General features: G+C 43.1%; 1 protein-coding gene across 1 annotated transcript in view; it reads left to right on the top strand.

Annotated features, from left to right (window-relative positions):
- Window positions 1–22,928, top strand: part of LOC124606960 — a 197,208-nt gene that overhangs the window by 85,416 nt on the left and 88,864 nt on the right. The window contains exons 2-3 of the mRNA XM_047139098.1: window positions 22,029–22,214; window positions 22,396–22,521. Coding sequence (XP_046995054.1) covers window positions 22,029–22,214; window positions 22,396–22,521 — 312 coding nt within the window. The remainder of the gene's footprint in view (window positions 1–22,028; window positions 22,215–22,395; window positions 22,522–22,928) is intronic.

Consider the following 22,928-nt stretch of genomic DNA (forward strand, 5'->3'; position numbering starts at 1 on the left):
CTCACTCATTAAAAGCTATGGAGTGCTTCCCATCGAGCTGGAATCATTAAATTTTGCAAGAAGCAGGGATTCATGGTACAAGTAAAGGAAAAAATCCGTATATTGTTCATTTGTAATTATATCACAGGAAAAAAAATTTTTTTTTGTCGGTTCTTACCCGACTTTAGACTTGAAACATTCTCGAAAGTCTTGGAATTCCCGGGACATACATCTTGCCAGTACCAGCATCGATAACACGCAAATACCGTCGAGATTCTCGAGTTACGGGATGGATGAACTGTCTGTTCACATAAAGAAGTTTGTACGGAACCCTCAGAGCGCGAATAATTTAGCACAACTGCAAGATCCTCGCCAATGCATGTTTGTTCATATGTTGATAAAAGTAAGTATCACAAGTCTTACCGGGCGAAATGACAGTCATAATACTAACTTTCAATACATTTGTCTCCTTGAAACACTGAGGCGGGAATCCAAGTAAAGTTTCGAGTGATGGCGCCGTAGACAGTATGACGTATGGAAGTTTGGGTTTCTTCATCAATTTTTTATTTGCACATTAAGTTCCATACGACCAAATTGAGGACCAAATCTCCAAGGTCATGGAATGTGTCACTACATGAAAATACAACATAAAAGTAGTAACAGATAAAAATTAAATGTTTATGAGCCTGAAAGACGTCAATCCATAAGTTTAAGTAAACGCAATTAACAATGCAACAAGAACCAGCTTAAATTTTCAAGGAACTCCACGACAGAATGTAAGGAGTGACCCATGAGAAAAATGCTCAGTTTCGATTTGAAAGCGCGTGGATTACTGCTAAGATTTTTGAATTCGAGTGGTAGCTTATTGAAAATGGATGCAGCAGTACACAGCACACCTTTCTGCACAAGAGTTGCGGAAGTCCGATCCAAATGCAGGTTTGATTTCTGCCGAGTATTAACTGAGTGAAAGCTGCTTATTGTTGGGAATAAGCTAATATTGTTAACAAGAAATGATAGTGAGGAATATATACGAGGGTTGGAACTTGAATAGTGGCAACTATTTATTTACAGCTCGCACAAAATAGATACTTGTTTCAAAGTTTTACTGGCCTTCAAAGTATGTTGAGAGGTCAATGTCAAAATACCGAGACTCGTGAACAGGGGTCGACAAGAGGTTCGTGAACTTACACCGCCTATTGCCCTAACCGCCCGTTTCTGAGCCAAAATGATTCTTCTAGAATGGGAACAGTTACCCCAAAATATAATACCATACATTAGCAAATGAAAAGAAGCTCAAAAATGCTCAAATGTGTGTGAAATCTTATGGGATTTAACTGCTAAGGTCATCAGTCCCTAAGCTTGCACACTACTTAACCTAACTTATCCTAAGGACAAACACACACGCCCATGCCCGAGGGAGGACTCGAACCTCCGCCGGGACCAGCCGCACAGTCCATGACTGCAGCGCCTTAGACCGCTTGGCTGAAAATAAGCAAAGTAGACTAATTAACGTGTCGAACCATCACTCACTTCAGATACCGTTCGAATAGTAAAAATGACAGCAATAAGCCTTTGAATGAGATCCTGAACGTGGGCTCTCCAAGACAGTTCACTATCTATCTGAACTCCTAGAAATTTGAACTGTTCAGTTTTACTAATCATATGCCCATTCTGTGAAATAATAACATCAAGTTTTGCTGAATTGTGTGTTGGAACCTGTAAAAACTGAGTCTTATCTGATTTAGCATTACTTTATTTTCTACAAGCCATGAATTTAGGTCATGACCTGCACTATTTGAAACCGAGCCAATGTTGCACACAACATCCTTTACTATCAAGCTAGTGTCATCAGCAAACAAAAATATTTTAGAGTTACTCGTAATACCAGAGGGCATACCATTTATATAGATATGAAGGCTATCACTTCCTACATTTATGAGCGACTTAAACTGTCGGATGCCAGACTGTAGTCTATGAATAACATAGACAGGTCTTGTTGGCACGGCCTAGCTTTTTCAAAAATGGTTCAAATGGCTCTGAGCACTATGGGACTTAACTTCTGAGGTCATCAGTCCCCTAGAACTTAGAACTACTTAAACCTAACTAACCTAAGGACATCACACACATCCATGCCCGAGGCAGGATTCGAACTTGCGACCGTAGCGGTCACGTGGTTCCAGACTGTAGCGCCTAAAACCGTTCGTCCACCCCGGCCGGCCTAGCTTTTTCCACAACCCATATTACTTTTTGTCCACTGGTATCTCTTCCTCTTCTCCACCATGTTTATTACCTTGACAACTCTGTCCAGATACAATGTGGACACTTTTAAGCGTATACTTCGTGGGACTTGGAAACAAACCTATTGTTCTGCAATTTTCAGATTGTCGTGGATTCCTTTTGGGGACAGTCTCTATATCCAAATTGTTTGGGCATAATAATGTGATTAATTTAGTTGCCTCATTTCCTGCGGTTCCCAGTAGTTCCATTTACAGAGCATCAATCCGTAGAATTCTTCTTTCCATTTTCTTAGGGCCAATTCGAATATGTCCTCTGTAATTGTAGTTTCAGTATTGTATCTGTTTGTTTCTTGAGTGATTTTATACCTCTCCACTGTCCTTGTATATGTTGTACACATAATCTTTCCGTCCTCTAATTTCTTTTCTGTCGTTTTCTTCTGTTGACTAACACATCTCATGGGGATATTCATTATCATATTTTCTAACGTGTTTTTGAAATTATGTATTACTTCGTGCCGAGCCCGCGGCAGCATTCTTTCATCAGTCTCCAAACATGGAAATATTTACAGCATTCTGAGTAGATTTTATCAGCCTTTCAGATAAAGGTGTGATCTCTAATCACTGAATCCTCGAGCATTAAACGGCTTTTGTTTGATCGTCTACAGGGAAAGGGAGCAAACACGATTGCGCGGAGTCGTTCTTCCTTTCCCACGCCTTTAAGTACCAATATTTTTTCTTTTTTTTTTTTTAGCCCGAGTAATGCGTTATCTGCAAAGTACGAGGAACCTAGTACGTTCTCTCTTAAAGATAACGACACGACGTAATTCCAAGAAAACGATTTTTTAATCCAAATGTTTAAACTATTACTATATGCACGCATCGTCAGCCGCCGTCAACGCATATTGTGGTTTAAATCCGTTTAGTTTGTAGTTTCGCATTAAATGTCACTCAATCCAGTGTTTGGCCCAGAACTGGCGGTAGTGAATGGTTGGAGCGGGGTATGTTTGTATCCTTCGAGCAAACTTGCGGAAGTTGTTTGACATCTAATTACCAATAGAATTCGTCCTCAAACAAACTAACACAGTGGAGCACTTCAGCGACAGCAAACAATCGACCACAATTTCTTCTGGGCTTTCATTCTGGTCCTCTTCATGATGCGTTAATGGATTTTCTGGGGATTCCCGTGACCTTCGAACGGAGTCCATTGTGCTGACTGATTATGTTGGGAAAATCTGTCTCATATCTTGCTTTACATGAGCTGCGTAGAGTATCCCAGAATCCCTGAATTAATTACCAGTGATCAGTTCCAAATCTGTTTTCATTAACACTAACTGGGGAAAAGGAAAGAAAGAGGAAGCCGACTGGCAGAATTTGACATAAAAGTCAGCTTTTTAATTAGTGCAAACATTTCATTTAAGTCACATGTAAAAGTGTTATATACTTCGAGGAGAAAACGGTAAGCTTCATTTTGATTATTTGATGGTAAGATGCACAACCCGAGATCAGATTTTCAAACGAAACAAATTTCCATGGGCTGGATGGGAGCTCTGATCGTAATTTACAGATTAAAGTGAAGAAACTGCAGAAAGGTAAGAGATTAAGGAGATGGGATCTAAATGCCTTGGAAGAACAAGAGGTTGTCGAAAGTTTCAAAGCGAGCATTAAGCAGCGATTGACTGAAGAGAGAAGAGTACAGTAGATGACGAGTGGGGAACTATGAAAGACGAAGTAGTGGTGGCAACAGAGAATCGAGTAGGCAAAAATGCAAGTGTGAATCCTTGGACAACAAAGAAGATATTCAATTTAATTGATGAATAGAGAAAATATAAAAGTGCAGTAAATGAAACAGGTGAAAGAGAATACGGTCGTTTAAGAAATGTGACTGACAGAAAGCGAAAAGTGGCAAAGCAGAAATAGCCCTAGGACAAATACAAAAGTATAAATGCATGCATAACTATGGTTCTTGAACTAATTGTTCAAAATAGTTTCCTGAGAAAACATTCAACATGATTCCGGACGTTTTATCCTTTAAAAAATGTCTTTAGTTTGGTGTGTGGGCGTGGCAGTGATGTAATAGTTATAAATACTGCTCTGACTTAACTCAGTGAACGATGACTAATCTAACTGCAGCTCCGTCTGGACTGTTATCGATGACAGTCCTTAGTTCAGGGTAACCATTGCGATATGCATTGAGTATTGCAGTAACGTGATGATACTTGCTGATGACTGCTGGTGACTCTTCGATAACTGTAACTGGCCGAGCAGAACGGTGCGGTCACTTAAATTGGGGTCGACGGATGAATGTACGAGGCTAATCCGAAAAGTTAGGTCTTCTATTTTTTTTATAAGTAGATAGACCTGTTTATTTCTACTATGGTTTACATCAGTTTACAGCTTGAACATTTAGCTATTTTTCGACATAATCACCATTTCTGGCGATGTATTTTTGTAGACGATGTGGCAGTTTTTGTATGCCCATGTAATACCAGCTCGCCGCCATGCTGTTCAGAAAGTTATGAACCTCTTCTTTGACCTCGTCGTCGGGGCTGAATCTCTGGGACCACAATTAACGCTGACAGGTACTGTGAGACTCTGAAGAAACTGAAACGGGCAATTCAGAAGCGGAGAAGAGGAATGCATGACAACGCACGCCCACACATCGCTCGGCAAACCGCTGCTTTCCTGCAACAGTTTCAGTGGAACATAATCACCCACCCATCCTAGAGTCTTGACTTGGCGCCCAGTGACTATCACCTGTTCCCTTGGTTAAAAAACCATTTGGCCGGAAAGCGATTCAGCTCCGACGACAGCATGGCGGCGAGCTGGTATGACATGGGCATACAAAAACTGCCACAGCGTCTACAGAAATACATCGACAGAAATGGTGATTACGTCAAAAAATAGCTAAATGTTCAAGCTGTAAACTGATGTAAACCACTGTAGAAATACAGAGGTCTATGTACTTATAAAAAAAATAGGATTACCCTCGTACAACTTTCGATCTACACAGCCGTAAAGAAAATTAGTATACCTGGAAAGACGACCGTCTATTTTGATCTGTTGACTGCATATGCCACCTGAGGGTTGTAGATGTACTGATAATTGTTGCAGCGTCGTCCGACAACAGATATCGTAATGTCATAGATTCAAGTGCGCCATCTGTATCTACTCTTTAATAGGTAATGCTCACAGGCAGAAGATTAAGTGTCGTGCAAACGTGTGAAGCAAGCAGGCAACTGTGACACGAAGACCGACCCGTGCTTCCTAAGCCGACTGAGCGAGTTCGAAAGGAGTCAAATTGTGAGCTTGCGAGTGGCGGGATGGCAGATCGTATAGCGGCCACATCACATATAAGAGGACTTGTGAACCTAGAGCGAAAAGTTGCAAAGCAGAAATAGCCCGAGGACGAATAGGAAACTATAAATGCATGCATAACTATGGCTCTTGAACTAATTGTTCAAAACATTTTTTTCTGAAAAAGCATTCAGCACAATTTAGGACGTTTTATCCTTTAAACATGTATTTTTGTAAACACATCGAGTATAGATTGAAGTCATCACCAAGTGTGATTGTATGAATGGGGTACTTATTTGATATAAGGCTTTTCTTTGAACTGTATCATCCGAGCCGGCCGCGGTGGTCTCGCGGTTCTAGGCGCGCAGTCCGGAACCTTGCGACTGCTGCGGTCGCAGGTTCGAATCCTGCCTCGGGCATGGATGTGTGTGCTGTCCTTAGGTTAGTTAGGTTTAAGTAGTTCTAAGTTCTAGGGGACTGATGACCACAGCAGTTGAGTCCCATAGTGCTCAGAGCCATTTGAGCCATTTGTATCATCTGAGTCAGGGGGGCAGTAAAAGGAATCAATTACTAATTTATTCCTGTTGTCAGGTATAGTCACTTCCCATACCAACTCACAGGAACTACGTACTTAACTGTCACTACAAGGTAAGCTACTTCTGACAGAAATAAACACTCCACCACCAGAATGAGATTTTTCACTCTGCAGCGGAGTGTGCGCTGACATGAAACTTCCTGGCACATTAAAACTGTGTGCCGGACCGAGACTCGAACTCGGGACCTTTGCCTTTCGCGGGCAAGTGCTCTGCCAACTGAGCTACCCAAGCACGTCTCACGCCCCGTCCTCACACCTCTACTTCTGCCACTACCTCGTCTCCTACCTTCCAAACTTTACAGAAGCTCTCCTGCGAACCTTGCAGAACTAGCACTCCTGAAAGAAAGGATATTGCGGAGACATGGCGTAGCCACAGCCCGGGGGAGTTTTCCAGAATGAGATTTTCACTCTGCAGCGGAGTGTGCGCTGATATGAAACTTCCTGGCAGAGCACTTGCCCGCGAAAGGCAAAGGTCCCGAGTTCGAGTCCCGGTCCAGCACACAGTTTTAATCAGCCAGGAAGTTTCACTCCACCACCAGTTGTATTTAATCTATCCTTTCTGATCACGGTTAGGTCCTTTGTGAAATTTTTCGTTGAACTTACTTCCGGATTTAGCCAGTTTTCTGTACCTGTAACGATGTGAGCTTCACTGCTTCTTTTAGCACTTGAAGCTCTGGTTCTATTCCAACACAGCTACGACAAGTTACAACTACAATACCGACTGTTACTGTGTCTAACTTGTGTTTGCCCTGCACCCTTTTAGACTGACGCCCTTCCTGTAGTTTCCCGAGACCCTCTAATCCAAAAAACAACCGACGCGTCCACGCCACACAGCCCCCACTACACGTGTAGCCGCTTGCTGTGTGTACTGGACCCCTGACCTATTAAGCAGAACCCGGAAACCCACCACCTGATGGCGCAAGTCCAGGAATCTGCAGCGCCGCAGAACTCTGACCCAGAGCGTCCGCTCGCCTCTGTACCAAACGACCACAATCGTCCTGTCGACGATGCAACAGAAACTGAGCTCCGCTTTCATGTCTTCAGCCCGCAAGCCGGACTGACAGTCTTTACCACTTCCGCCAGCAGCCTGAAACCAGAGATAATCTGTTCCAATCCAGAGCGACATGAGCCACCACCTGCAGTTGGCTCTTCATGGTATCTGAATCATCTGGGATGACTTCTCCCAGTATGCAGACAGAATGCACACTGGAGTCCTTCCCCTCCATGGCAGCCATATCCCTAAAGGATTCCATTATGCGCCTAATATTGGAGCTCCCAACTACCAGTAATCCCATCCTATGTGAATGCACAGATCATGTGGGCCGAGAGGCTTCCTCTGGAACAGGGCAAGTAACTTCATCTGGCTCAAGGACTTCGTCAACCACAGATAGCGCCCGAGACCTATTCATCAGAGGAACCTGGGAAGCTCGCCAATTGGCCCCTCAGATTGTCTTTCGCAGCCTGGCATACCTCGGGACTCGACCATGAGTGAGGGGTCAACTTCGGTGTGGCGGACACAGTAGTGGAACGATCGGGGGACACGTGTGACCTGCTGGATGTCCCTTCGAACCCCAACTCCATCACCTCACAGTGATGCTGACTGGCAGCAGTGTCAAGCTATGTGACCGAAACCAATACCACCTAGCCCTGGGACATCCTTTGAAATCCTTTGACACTACAGATACCCCCAAACGATGCGACCATTTTCTAAGAACATCGCGGGCCAGTATCTATACTGAACATGATCACATCCCCTTAGAGTGTATTGTGGGAGCAATTTTTGCTTTGGTGTATAGCATGGAACCACTACGGAGCGTTGAAAACCATTCGACGAAATGTGGACGTGTTCCGAAGCAGCGTACAGAACATAGCAATCACAATTCGCTGTTCATACTAAAAACGGCGAAAATATACTCTATACAGTTAGTAAACGCTGAACTTGTCTCATAAATAAACAAATACGTTCGAAATTAACAGGTTTAAACTAAAGAGCACTGACGAAATTTAAAATACGCCGCTTCTTACGAGAAGTTATGTCAAGCTCACAGACGAAAACGATGTCCTCTGATATGCTTTTGCAGCAACGAAAGCTAGCCCTCAGCCGGTCGGTGTGACCGAGCGGTTCTAGGCGCTTCGACCGCTACGGTCGCAGATTCGAATCCTGCCTCGGGCATGGGTGTGTGTGATGTCCTTAGGTTAGTTAGATTTAAGTAGTTCTAAGTTCTAGGGGACTGATGACCTCAGATGTTAAATCCCATAGTGCTCAGAGCCATTTGAACCATTTCAGCTAGCCCTCGACTCATTATTATTTGATTCCAGCTCTGAATTTGCTTTCATTATAGTAATTCTTTAATGTGGTGGACCGTTCAGGTATCGACCTGTTGAAGACAGCGCAACTTTTCGGCCAGATTCCAACGAACTACTATCTGGACAACTGAGATGTGTGAGGAGAGTACCAGTTCCAGCACATGTCTTACAACCAAGGCAAACATCCCTATAACTTGGTCCGAATTGAACGATTGGGACTGTTTTTAGCTTGTTACTGGGAGATTGTACGTCGGACAAAAATACGAACGCCTAGCGCATATATGTGCAATCTTGAAACATATGTAATTGAGCGAAATCGATAGCTTGCTCTGCATGCAACTGCAACACAGTGGAAGGGTGTATCCTGGTTTTAAGCGAAGGGAAAGGGAGGAGTGTGGGACCACGTTAATTTTGTGGAAGGGTAGGAGGTAAAGGAAACGAAGCACAAAGTCTTACAAAATAAAAGTCCACATTACAGAAATACTGTATTCTTTTGACGCCTCTGCGATGGAGGTCAAAACCATGCCGCCCAGCGCTGAAAGCACACGCTTTTCTTACGGGTGGCCGAGGAAATACGAAGACTGTTCGGAAAGTAAGGTTTGATCGTTCGCGAAATAGAAACCACAGTGAAAATGAAAAATTTTTTATTCGCAACAGTTAGCCACACCTTCTAGCTACCTCTCTAAGTAGTCGCCGCTCCGATTTAGACATTTTTCGTATCGTTGTACACTTTTCAGTATCATCGTCACAGAAAACAGCCGTCTGTGCTATCCGCCAATTCTGTACGGTGGTCTACCTTTCGTTGCTTGTGCCAAAATGTTGTTTTCGTAGCCAGCGATTCATGTGAGCAGAGATGAACATCGAAGGGAGCCAATTAAGAGCTGTATTGTGGGTGGTCAATCACTTGCCATCGAAAACGCTGCAGGAGCGTATTCACTGTCCCTGCAGAACGCGAATAAGAACTGTCTTGAAGAGAGAAACGCATGAATTTTATGTTATGTGGGCTGCATAGCTTCAGGCGAAATCTCGCACAAGATCCACATACTTGGCGGCGGACACTGTTGTTTTAGGCATTTCTATTTTCTACGTGATCACTTTGCACTCTAAACCGAAAAGAGCGACTTGAAGCGATCGACAGGCACACTAAGGACACTGCCCAACACTTCTGTGCAAACTTCCAACGGATTTTCATAGTCGTTTCCATTTCGCGCCAAATCGGACTTTACTTTCCGAATACACCTCGTATTTCAGACACACTCCTGCCCATAATCGACACGAAAAGGTATCAGTGGGTGACAAAGGGCGTCAATCAAACCACTTCTTCCCCTAGGGCGTTGATACGCGCATATTCGCTGTCGAAAACGACAGCTCGCAATGCAGTGAGCTGTATGTAGGTCGACATTCTTGACACCCTCTGACTGTGTTGGTACCCTCCGAACGATTCAGCCCTTTTCTAAGGAGGTCGTGAGCCAGCAACCCCACTGAAGAAACTGGAAACAGTCTTGATCGTTTAACTTTTTTAACGGTGACTGGTTTCGATCTTTTTATCAGATCATCTTCGGACCATGAATGTCTGCCGGTGTAGTACACCACCGGCCACTACCAAGAGGAGTGTCATGCACAACCGCCTCCGGCAGACAGTTATGGTCCGAAGATGATCTGATAAAAAGATCGAAACCAGTCACCATTAAAAAAGTTAAGCGATCAGGACTGTTTCCAGTTTATTTATACTAATTACAGATCACTGTTTTCCTATATAAGAACTTTGTTCTTTAAAATGTTAACCCCTCTGAACGTGTAGTGTGGCAGCAAGTTTTGCTGTGGTGTATGATGTGAAACCACTAGGGACCGTTCAAAACCTTTCGACGAAGTTTGGACGTATTGCTAAGCAGTGAAGGGTGCTTGTACTTTTTCAGCCCTCGTGTTGCGTTACCATGGCGCAAGGGAAGAGGGCGGAGTGCGATATTGACGTCTACATGAAGAAAACGGCAAAGGATTTAGCACCACACGTTTCGGCTACCGCCTCGCTGCCACCCGACCGCACTTTCAAAATCTGTCCGGGGATAACTCGTGATCGAGTCGTAAGCGCCTGCAGGCAATAGGAGGGCTGATGAAGTTTAAACACCCTTTGCTACTTCGGGATCAGATTAGATTAGATTCAGTTCTCGTTCCATAGACCCAAAAAAATGAGATGATTCTCGTGTGTGTCGAAGATGTCAGAAATTATGGCAAAAAAACATAAAACATTCGAATGTAATACTTACTACCCTGATCATTTGTCAGGAGATTGTCAAAGTTCACTACTGGCCATTTAAATTCCTACACCAAGAAGAAATGGGGATGATAAACGGGTATTCATTGGACAAATGTATTAAACTAGAACTGACGTGTAATTACATTTTCACGCAATTTGGGTGCATAGATCGTGAGAAATCAGTACCCAGAACAACCACCTCTGGCCGTAATAACGGCCTTGATACGGCTGGGCATTGAGTCAAACAGAGCTTGGATGGCGTGTACAGGTACAGCTGCCCATGCTGTTTCAACACGATAGCACAGTCCATCAAGAGTAGTGACTGGCGCATTGTGACGAGCCAGTTGCTCGGCTACCATTGACCAGACGTTTTCAATTGGTGAGAGATCTGGAGAATGTGCTGGCCAGAGGGCAGCAGTCGAACATTTTATGTATCCAGAAAGGCCCGTACAGGATCTGCAACATACGGGCGTGCATTATCCTGCTGAAATGTGGGGTTTCGCAGGGATCGAATGAAGGGTACAGCCACGGGTCATAACACATCTGAAATGTAACGTCCACTATTGAAAGTGCTGTCAATGCGAACAAGAGATGACCGAGAAGTGTAACCAATGGCACCCCATACCATCAAGCCGGGTGATACGCTAGTATGGCGATGACGAATACACGCTTGCAATGTGCGTTCACCTCCTGTCTGTGATGCAGCGTCAAGGGTAACCGCAGCCGCGGTCTCCGAGCTAATAGTCCACGCTGCTGCAAACGTCGTCGAACTGTTCGTGCAGATGGTGGTTGTCTTGCAAACGTCCCCATCTGTCGACTCAGAGATCGAGACGTGGCTGCACGATCCGTTACAGCCGTGCGGATAAGATGCCTGTCATCTCGACTGCTAATGATACTAGGCCGTTGGGATCCAGCACGGCGTTCCGTACTACCCTCCTGAACCCACCGATTCCATATTCTGCTAACAGTCACTGGATCTCGACCAACGCGAGCAGCAATGTCGCGATACGATAAACCACATTCGCGATAGGCTACAATCCGACCTTTATCAAAGTCGGAAACGTGATGGTACGCATTTCTCCTCCTTACACGAGGCATCACAACAACGCCGGTCAACTGCTGTTTGTATATGATAAATCGGTTGGAAACTTTCCTCATGCCAGCACGTTGTAGGTGTCGCCAACGGCGCCAACCTTGTGTGAATGTTGTGAAAAGCTAATCGTTTGCATATCACAGCATCTTCCTCCTGTCGGTTAAATTTCACGTCTGTAGCACGTCATCTTCGAGGTGTAGCAATTTTAATGGCCAGTAATGTACTTACTACCCTGATCATTTGTCAGGAGATGTCAAACTGGGTGAATACAATACAGTAAACTGGAACATCTAATTGTTAAGCACTAGTAATAAATTTATCACACACAAAATACCTAATCTTGTCTGTTGTGACAAAGTGCTGGTAAAACTGAAGTCTACCAGACTTTTTCTTAAGCTGGCCTAACAGCCTCTGTTAAGATATTCCTCTATAGAATAGGAGCTGCCTGTCAAAAAGGTGTTGTGGACTGGCAAGACAGCCAATCCACTATGACAGGTAGCCGAAAGGCACGGGTTTAAGCTCACGCAGGATGGCATGAGGTCTGGAACAGGACAAGGTCTTTATAGTAGCAAAAATAGTACGTAGCTTCTGGAACACTTAACTTTAATACATAATTGGTGAACATCGGTCTGACGGTACATGCATCACAAGAGAAATAGCAAATTATAATGGCGCCTTGCTAGGTCGTAGCAAATGACGTAGCTGAAGGCTATGCTAACTATCGTCTCGGCAAATGAGAGCGTAATTTGTCAGTGAACCATTGCTAGCAAAGTCGGCTGTACAACTGGGGCGAGTGCTAGGAAGTCTCTCTAGACCTGTCGTGTGCCGGCGCTCGGTCTGCAATCACTGATAGTGGCGACACGCGGGTCCGACGTGTACTACCGGACCGCGGCCGATTTAAAGGCTACCACCTAGCAAGTGTGGTGTCTGGCGGTGACACCACAAAAGTCTTTCAAACTTTGTTTAAACCGTGCTTTATCTGAAACCAAGTTTTTAATGGTTGCTGGAAATTTATTGAAAATGTGTGTTTCTGAATATTGGACCCCTTTTTGGACCAAGGTAAGTGATTTTAGGTCTTTATGTGGATTGTTGTTTTTTATAGTACTGATACTATGTATTGAGCTATTGGTTGCAAATAGAGATATATTACTTGCAACAAGTTTCACTGAGGAATAAATATACTGAGAAGCAGTGTTTAGAATACAAAGTTCCTCGAACCAGTTTCTACATGATGTTCTTGAATTTACACCACAAATGATTCTAATTACACGCTTTTGCACGCTAAAAACGTTTACTTGGTTTGATGAGTTACATCCAAAACATGATCCCGTATGCCATAATAGAATGAAAGTAAGCAAAATATACCAAGTTTTTTTACATCTGTATCTCCCACATCTGACATTCTCATTGTAAATACAGACTTGTTTAGGCGCTTAAGCAATTCTGTGGTAAGCTCTTCGCAACTCATTTTATTCTCGAGTTGTGATCCCAGAAATTTAGCACTGGCAACCTCTTCGATTTGTATGTCTTCACATGTTGTACACACGCTGGAAGGAAATCTCTTAAAGGTTCTGAACTGCGTATAATGGGTCTTTTCAAAGTTTAATGACAGTGAATTAGATTTAAACCAGTGAAAATTTGATTAGCAGCTATGTCTAAATTTGTACTTGACTTGCTACTTATTGCAATGTTTGTATTATCTCCAAGGAAAACAAACTTAGCACCTGGCAATGTAACAGACGAGAGGTCATTTATTTAGACAAGAAAAAGCAATGGACCCAAGACGGAACCCTTAGGAACACCACGTGTAATTAATTCCCAATCAGATGAAGACTGACTGCTTACTGCATAGGTATTTCGCAACGAAACCCTTTGTTTCCTGTTAGTTAGATAAGACTCAAAACATTTCGCAGCACTGCCAGTGACACCGTAATATTGTAATTTACTTAAGAGAATGGTGTAGTTCACACAGTGGAAGGCTTTTGACAGGTTACAGAAGATCCCAGTAGCCTCTAATTTATTGTCTAATGAATTAAGTAAAGCAAACGTTCAGATTTCGTCGAGTCGTTTTGAACGATCTCTAGTGCTTCCACTCTATACGCTAAACATTGTGATAGCAATGCACTCCAAAGAGTGGAACGCGTTCAGTGGGGTTGTTGCCCCACGATGTCCTTAGAAAAGGGCGAAATTTTTCGAAGGAGGATGGGGTGTCGGTAGCCTCAAATGTTCTCATATATGAGGTTGTAGAAAAATATCCGCTACCAGTCACAATAAAAGGTTGTTTATTCGTCACACGACCGGTTTCGGGCTTGCGCCCATCTTCAGGTGTTTATACATTCATTTACATGTTTGTACTGTTGGAGATCACTTTATACACACAAAAAAATTATTTGCTGGTGACTACACAGATACAAGTGGGACAATTGTAAGTGGTAAGGCAGCATTTGACGAAAACATATCTGTACTTACATAAAGATGAAGCACCATTATTACAGTTATGCTGTGATGATAGTTTTGCCACTTACACACTTATGGTCATTTTCACGTCCAATAACCCGTGGTCTAGGGGTAGCGTCTTCGGTCCCGGGTTCGATCCCCGCCACTGCCTAAACTTTGATAAATAATCAGCATTAGCGGCCGAAGACTTCCGGCATAAGAAGTCAGCCTCATTCTGCCAATGGCCTTGTTAAAGACGGCGGAGGAGCGGATAGAGGTTCAGGGCACTCTCTTGTCCTAGGGGTGGGAAATTGCCCCTAAAGGCGGAAGAATCAGCAATGATCAACGACATGAGGATGCAGAAGGCAATGGAGACCACTGCATTAAAGACACGTAACGTGTATCCACAGGACATGTGGCCTGTAATTGAAGAAATATCATGATGATCTCTCCATTGGCAAAAGATTCCGGAATAGTCCCCCATTCGGATCTCCGGGAGGGGACTGCCAAGGTGGAGGTTACCATGAGAAAAAGATTGAATAATCTACGAAAGGATAACGTTCTACCAGTCGGGGCGTGGAATGTCAGAAGCTTGAACGTGGTAGGGAAACTAGAAAATCTGAAAAGGGAAATACAAAGGCTCAATCTAGATATAGTAGGGGTCAGTGAAGTGAAGTGGAAGGAAGACAAGGATTTCTGGTCAGATGAGTATCGGGTAATATCAACAGCAGCAGAAAATGGTATAACTGGTGTAGGATTCGTTATGAGTAGGAAGGTGGGGCAGAGGGTGTGTTACTGTGAACAGTTCAGTGACCGGGTTGTTCTAATCAGAATCGACAGCAGACCAACACCGACAACGATAGTTCAGGTATACATGCCGACGTTGCAAGCTGAAGATGAACAGATAGAGAAAGTGTATGAGGATATTGAAAGGGTAATGCAGTATGTAAAAGGGGACGAAAATCTAATAGTCTAGGGCGACTGGAATGCAGTTGTAGGGGAAGGAGTAGAAGAAAGGGTTACAGGAGAATATGGGCTTGGGACAAGGAATGAAAGAGGAGAAAGACTAATTGAGTTCTGTAACAAGTTTCAGCTAGTAATAGCGAATACCCTGTTCAAGAATCACAAGCGGAGGAGGTATACTTGGAAAAGGCCGGGAGATACGGAAAGATTTCAATTAGATTACATCATGATCAGACAGAGATTCCGAAATCAGATACTGGACTGTAAGGCGTACCCAGGAGCAGATATAGACTCAGATCACAATATAGTAGTGATGAAGAGTAGGCTGAAGTTCAAGACATTAGTCAGGAAGAATCAATACGCAAAGAAGTGGGATACAGAAGTACTAAGGAATGACGAGATACGTTTGAAGTTCTCTAACGCTATAGATACAGCAATAAGGAATAGCGCAGTAGGCAGTACAGTTGAAGAGGAATGGACATCTCTAAAAAGGGCCATCACAGAAGTTGGGAAGGAAAACATAGGTACAAAGAAGGTAGCTGCGAAGAAACCATGGGTAACAGAAGAAATAATTCAGTTGATTGATGAAAGGAGGAAGTACAAACATGTTCTGGGAAAATCAGGAATACAGAAATACAAGTCTCTGAGGAATGAAATAAATAGGAAGTGCAGGCAAGCTAAGACGAAATGGCTGCAGGAAAAATGTGAAGACATCGAAAAAGATACGATTGTCGGAAGGACAGACTCAGCATACAGGAACGTCAAAACAACCTTTGGTGACATTAAAAGCAACGGTGGTAACATTAAGAGTGCAACGGGAATTCCACTGTTAAATGCAGAGGAGAGAGCAGATAGGTGGAAAGAATACATTGAAAGCCTATATGAGGGTGACGATTTGTCTGATGTGATTGAAGAAGAAACAAGAGTCGATTTAGAAGAGATAGGGGATCCAGTATTAGAATCGGAATTTAAAAGAGCTTTGGAGGACTTACGGTCAAACAAGGAAGAAGGGATAGATAACATTCCATCAGAATTTCTAAAATCATTGGGGGAAGTGGCAACAAAACGACTATTCACGTTGGTGTGTATAATATATGAGTCTGGCGACATACCATCTGACTTTCGGAAAAGCATCATCCACACAATTCCGAAGACGGCAAGAGCTGACAAGTGTGAGAATTATCGCACAATCAGCTTAACAGCTCATGCATCGAAGCTGCTTACAAGAATAATATACAGAAGAATGGAAAAGAAAATTGAGAATGTGCTAGGTCCCGATCAGTTCGGCTTTAGGAAAAGTAAAGGGGCGAGAGAGGCAATTCTGACGTTACGGCTAATAATGGAAGCAAGGCTAAAGAAAAATCAAGACACTTTCATAGGATTTGTCGACCTGGAAAAAGCGTTCGACAATATAAAATGGTGCAAGCTGTTCGAGATTCTGAAAAAAGTAGGGGTAAACTATAGGGAGAGACGGGTCATATACGATATGTACAACAACCAAGAGAGAACAGTAAGAGTGGACGATCAAGAACGAAGTTCTCATATTAAGAAGGGTGTAAGACAAGGCTGTAGCCTTTCGCCCCTACTCTTCAATCTGTACATCGAGGAAGCAATGATGGAAATAAAAGAAAGGTTCTGGAGTGGAATTAAAATACTATGTGAAAGGATATCTATGATACGATTCACTGATGACATTGCTATCCTGAGTGAAAGTGAAGAAGAATTAAATGATCTGCTGAACGGAATGAACGGTCTAATGAGTACACGGTATGGTTTGAGAGTAAATCGGAGAAAGACGAAGGTAATGAGAAGTAGTAGAAATGAGAACAGCGAGAAACTTAACATCAGGATTGATGGTCACGAAGTCAATGAAGTTAAGAAATTCTGCTACCTAGGCAGTAAAATAACCAATGACGGACGGAGCAAGGAGGACATCAAAAGCAGACCCGCTATGTCAAAAAAGGCATTTCTGGCCAAGAGAAGTCTACTAATATCAAATACCGGCCTTAATTTGAGGAAGAAATTTCTGAGGATGTACGTCTGGAGTACAGCATAGTATGGTAGTGAAACATGGACTGTGGGAAAACCGGAACAGAAGAGAATCGAAGCATTTGAGATGTGGTGCTATAGACGAATGTTGAAAATTACGTGGATTGATAAGGTAAGGAATGAGGAGGTGCTACGCAGAATCGGAGAGGAAAGGAATATGTGGAAAACACTGATAAGGAGAAGGGTCAGGATGATAGGACATCTGCTAAGACATGAGGGAATGACTTCCGTGGTACTAGAGGGAGCTGTAGAGGGCAAAAACTGTAGAGGAAGACAGAGATTGGAATACGTCAAGTAAATAATTGAGGACATAGGTTGCAAGTGCTACTCTGAGATGAAGAGGTTAGCACAGGAAAGGAATTCGTGGCGGGCCGCATCAAACCAGTCAGTAGACTGATGACCAAATAAAAAAAAATATCAGGTACAGCTCCATATTACACTATTATGATGTACACTCGTGAAATACACTATGTTTACATACAAACATGTGGGTTATGGCCAAAGAACTTCGATGTAACAGATGTAATGATGTTGCTCACACAGAAACTCGTACGTTCTGGTGAAAGAACTTAGCCACAGGCAGTGCAAAGGTGTTGCATATATAGAAATTTAAAAAGCTATTATAGACTGCGACGTTTCTTGACACACATTATGAGCCATACCTGATATATGGAAGTGAAAATGACCATAAGTGTGTAACTAAGTGGCAAAACCATCATCACAGCATAACTGTAATAGTGGTGCTTCATCTTTTTGTAAGTACAGATATATTTTCACCAAATGCTGCCTTACCACTTAAAATTGCCCCACTTGTATTTGTGTAGTCACCAGCAAATAATTTTTTGTTTTTATACAGTGATCTCAAAGAGTACAAAGATGTAAATGAATGTATAAACACCTGAAGATGGGCGCAAGCCCGAAACCGGTCGTGTGACGAATAAACAACCTTCTACAACCCCATAAAGGAACAGTCACGGAGTTTGACAGCATCCACTATGGATAAAATTCGTTCTCATATATGTTGTCTGTTTCTCACCGCACTGTGAATCGTCGTTTCCGACCACGAAATATGTGGAAATTAATGCCCCAAGGAAAGAGGTGGTTTAACTGACGTCGTCAAAGGAAGGGGTGAAATGTTGGTAAGAGGGGGCGTGGTGACCTTCCCATTATGTGACAAGTCCACGATGGCGTTGGACAGAATTGTGGAATTTCGTGCCAATGCGACACCATTAACCCACCTTAAACCTTACATGAACTTCTCAACCTGGTCTCTTTTCGCATGTGTCGGCACATTGCTGTCTGAAGCGTCGCTTCTGACTGTGTACAAGCTTTTGTAGAACCCACAGACATACATTACTAGACTGACAATACTGTATACAATATCAAAAAAAAAAATGGTTCAAATGGCTCTGAGCACTATGGGACTCAACTGCTGAGGTCATTAGTCCCCTATAACTTAGAACTAGTTAAACCTAACTAACCTAAGGACATCACAAACATCCATGCCCGAGGCAGGATGCGAACCTGCGACCGTAGCGGTCTTGCGGTTCCAGACTGCAGCGCCTTTAACCGCACGGCCACTTCGGCCGGTTGTATACAATATCACTGGTCTCACTGAAGCCGGCAGTTTACAATAGCAATATCGCGGAGAGGGCAAAGAACTTGTAAACAGCTGTTTATTTATGATAAAACACTCGTAATAAATGGGAATAGATTGATAAAACTACGACCCGCCAGGGTAGCCGTGAGCGCTAACGTGCTGCTTCCTGGACTCAGGTAGGCGCGCCAGCCCCGGATCGAATCCGCCCGGCGAATTAGCGACGACGGCCGGTGTGCTGGCCAGCCCAGATGTGGTTTTTAGGCGGTTCTCCACATCCTACTGGGTGAATACCAGGCTGGTCCCCACGTCCCGCCTCAGTTACACGACTCGCAGACGTTTGAAACACACTCACACTCTTACACGATTTACACTAGTCGCAGACAGCTGGGGTACACTAATTCCGTCCTGGGGGGTATGGGGTGGCGGCAGGAAGGGCATCCGGCCACCCCTTACAATTAACCGTGCCAAATCCGTACTTAACCCCGCCAACCTGCGCACAATGCGGGATACAGGCTGTAGCAAAAGAAAGAAAGAAAGATTAATAAAACTACGTTACTATTAGAGTTTTAACGTAATGCTCATTACATCCGTCATGTTTAGCTGTAATTTTTCGTACAGCTGCCGAAAGATGCAAGGAAAACAAGATGTCTCAATGCAAGCATAACTGCAAACATCTTACGTGTTTTTGCTCTTGTACTGTATATAAGCCAAATAACTACAATTCAGTTTGTCGTATCCGAAATACCGGCAGTACTTAAATAGGTTATTTATATTTTAGGGGATCTTGTATTAACAGGCGTAGCTTCATGATGTGCGTTTAATCAGTTTTGATCTTCGAATAGAATGCTCGTTATGAAAGTGCTATTCGTCGTTGATAACAAGTGCCTTTAATCATTTGAGTGTTATTATGAAAACTGCAGTCTGCTTTAAACGTGTGTATATGTAACATGATTCTTTCTTATAACACGAGTCTACGTTGAATGTGTTAAACTCAACAAGTATTTGCTCAACTGAAGAAATTCTTTAAACCATCTCGTATAGTTTACAACGCCGCCTCGTTTCAGAAAAACGTAGTAATACCACACACAAACTTCCTGACGCCGCCATCTCACCCCACCAAACGTCAGGCTTCAGTAAAAGCTACGTCTTTGCCAGTCTAGTAATGTACGTCTGTGGTGAAACCATAGGGTCGTAATATCATTGTAGCATGTTTTGAAAACAAAGAGTGTAAGAGATGATTTGCGTGGAGGAGGCACAATATCTGTAAGGAGACATAAAAAACAGTTCTAACATTAGGATTTAAAAACACTCAAAGATTCATTTTGTACCATTTTCGGATTACAGTATAAAATCAAAAAGAGGCAAGAGAGGAAGAAAATCACACATACAAATATCACCAAAAATATTCATGGAAACAAATGCACTAATGCACTTGAAAATGAGAATAAATCCGCGAAACGCGTTGTGCTAAGCGTGAAAAAAATAAGTAACTGGTGCAGTTTTCATGAAAAAAATTAACCGTCCTTGTGTTACCAGTCACATTCCAAGGTATAAGCCAGTCACACACCAGAGTAAGACATCAGATATCTCACACTTCCCTTCAGCTACTGAATGGATTCAAACATTACCATACCTAAAATATGTTCCGGGCGTTTACTACGCTTGGTTTGTGTCATACAGGAAAACGAGATACACATGAAGTAAGTTGCGCTGCCTGTTGTGTAGTTGTTGTGGTCTTCAATCCTGAGACTGGTTTGAGGCAGCTCTCCATGCTACTCTATCCTGTGCAAGCTTCTTCATCTCACAGTACCTACTGCAACCTACATCCTTCTGAATCCGCTTAGTGTATTCATCTCTTGGTCTCCCTCTACGATTTTTACCCTCCACGCTTCCCTCGAACACTAAATTGGTGATCCCTTTATGCCTCAGAACATGTCCTACCAACTGATCCCTTCTTCTAGTCAAGTTGTGCCACAAACTGCTCTTCTCCCCAATTCTATTCAATATCTCCTCATTAGTTATGTGATCTACCCATCTAATCTTCAGCATTCTTCTATAGCGCCACATTTCGAAAGCTTCTATTCTCTTCTTCTCCAAACTATTTATCGTCCATATTTCACTTCCATACATGGCTACACTCCATACAAACACTTTCAGAAACGACTTCCTGACACTTAAATCTGTACTCGATGTTAACAAATTTCTCTTCTTCAGAAACACTTTCATTGCCATTGCCAGTCTACATTTTATATCCTCTCTACTTCTTGCCATCATTAGCTATTTTGCTCCTCAAATAGCAAAACTCATTTACTACTTTAAGTGTCTCATTTGCTGATCTAATTCCCTCAGCATCACCCGACTTAATTCGACTACATTCCATTATCCTAGTTTTGCTTCTGTTGATGTTCATCTCATATCCTCCTTTCAAGACACTGTCCATGCCGTTCAACTGCTCTTCCAAGTCCTTTGCTGTCTGTGACATAATTACAATGTCATCGGCGTACCTGAAAGTTTTTGTTTCTTCTCCACGGATTTTAATACCTACTCCGAATTTTTCTTTTGTTTCCATTACTGCTTGCTCAATATACAGATTGAATAACATCGGGGAGAGGCTACAGCTCTGTCTCACTCCCTTCCCAACCACTGCTTCCCTTTCATACCCCTCGACTCGTATAACTGCCATCTGCTTTCTGTACAAATTGTAAATAGCCTTTCGCTCTCTGTATTTTGCCCCTGCCACCTTCAGAATTTGAAAGAGAGTATTCCAATCAACAGTGTCAAAAGCTTTCTCTAAGTCTACAAATGCTAGAAACGTAGGTTTGCCTTTCTTTAATCTATCTTCTAAGATAAGTCGTAGGATCAGTATTGCCTCACGTGTTCCAATATCTCTACGGAATCCATACTGATCCTCCCCGAGGTCGGCTTCTATCAGTTTTTCAATTCGTCTGTAAAGAATTCGTGTTAGTATTTTGCAGCCGTGACTTATTAAACTGATAGTTCGGTAATTTTAACATTTTTCAAGACCTACTATCTTTGAAATTGGAATTATTATATTCTTCTTGAAGTTTGAGAGTATTGTAAGGTGCATGAAATATTTTCGAGAACAGTTGCATTGAGCCAACCTGCGTATTAGCACATCGCTTGTAGCATGCACTAAATAATAAAAAAAGTTTCACGGAGCAGTTGCAATGAGGCTGTACTGTTGTGTTGTGTGCCTGCAGGAGCCTACGACCTGGTCCCGTCCGGGTCGACGGTCGTGGCGAGTGGCGGAGGGTTGTACCTGCGCTATGTGGACGTGTTCCCCAACCTGACGGAGTGTGCCGTCGAAGCGCCGGGCATTGGGAAGGCGGTGCTCACCGGGAACAGGACCACGTGGCCGCTCTACTTCGGCACTGGCTACGAAAAAGGTACGAGGGAGCACTACACTACCTAGCATACGAAGGGCAGAATATAGAGGATAGTGCACGTCATAGTTGGGTAGGTTTGAAAAGAATAGCCAGTTAAGAGACTGATAAATTTATAATACAGAACTAGCTATAACTTCTACATAACAGGCAAACACGGTAATATGTTCTTGAAACTTTGCAGGCAGCTGCGGTGCAATTATGCTGAACATGACTGCCAACAATGCGGGGCTTTGGAAGCTGCAAGCAACCTTCCAGGAGAATGACACGAAAAAGGTTGAGATTCAAGGCGTCAACGTAACTGTCAGTGGTGAGTGCTCACATCACGGTGTGTCCAACCTGATCTCTTATTGGCACAACACTGAAGTAATCAAAATAAGAATAGTGTTTAGCGAACTCTACAAATTGATTATTCACTCCCTTGATAAATAATAGGAGATAAAAATTAGGTTACTGAACTGAAATCTGAATATCTATGACCTCGCTTCCTAATGTTCGTTATCCATTATTTGCTGTTTACGTTGTTGGTAACGTTTGTCTCAAGTGTTGATATTCCTTCAGAACGGTTCATATGGCTCTAAGCACTATGGGACTTAACATCAGTCCCCAGAACTTAGAACTACTTAAACGTAACTAACCTAAGGACATCACACACATCCATGCCCGAGGCAGGATTGGAACCTGCGACCGTAGCAGCAGCGCGGTTCCGGACTGAAA

Source organism: Schistocerca americana, chromosome 3 (assembly GCF_021461395.2).
Source record: "Schistocerca americana isolate TAMUIC-IGC-003095 chromosome 3, iqSchAmer2.1, whole genome shotgun sequence".
NCBI lineage: Eukaryota > Metazoa > Arthropoda > Insecta > Orthoptera > Acrididae > Schistocerca > Schistocerca americana.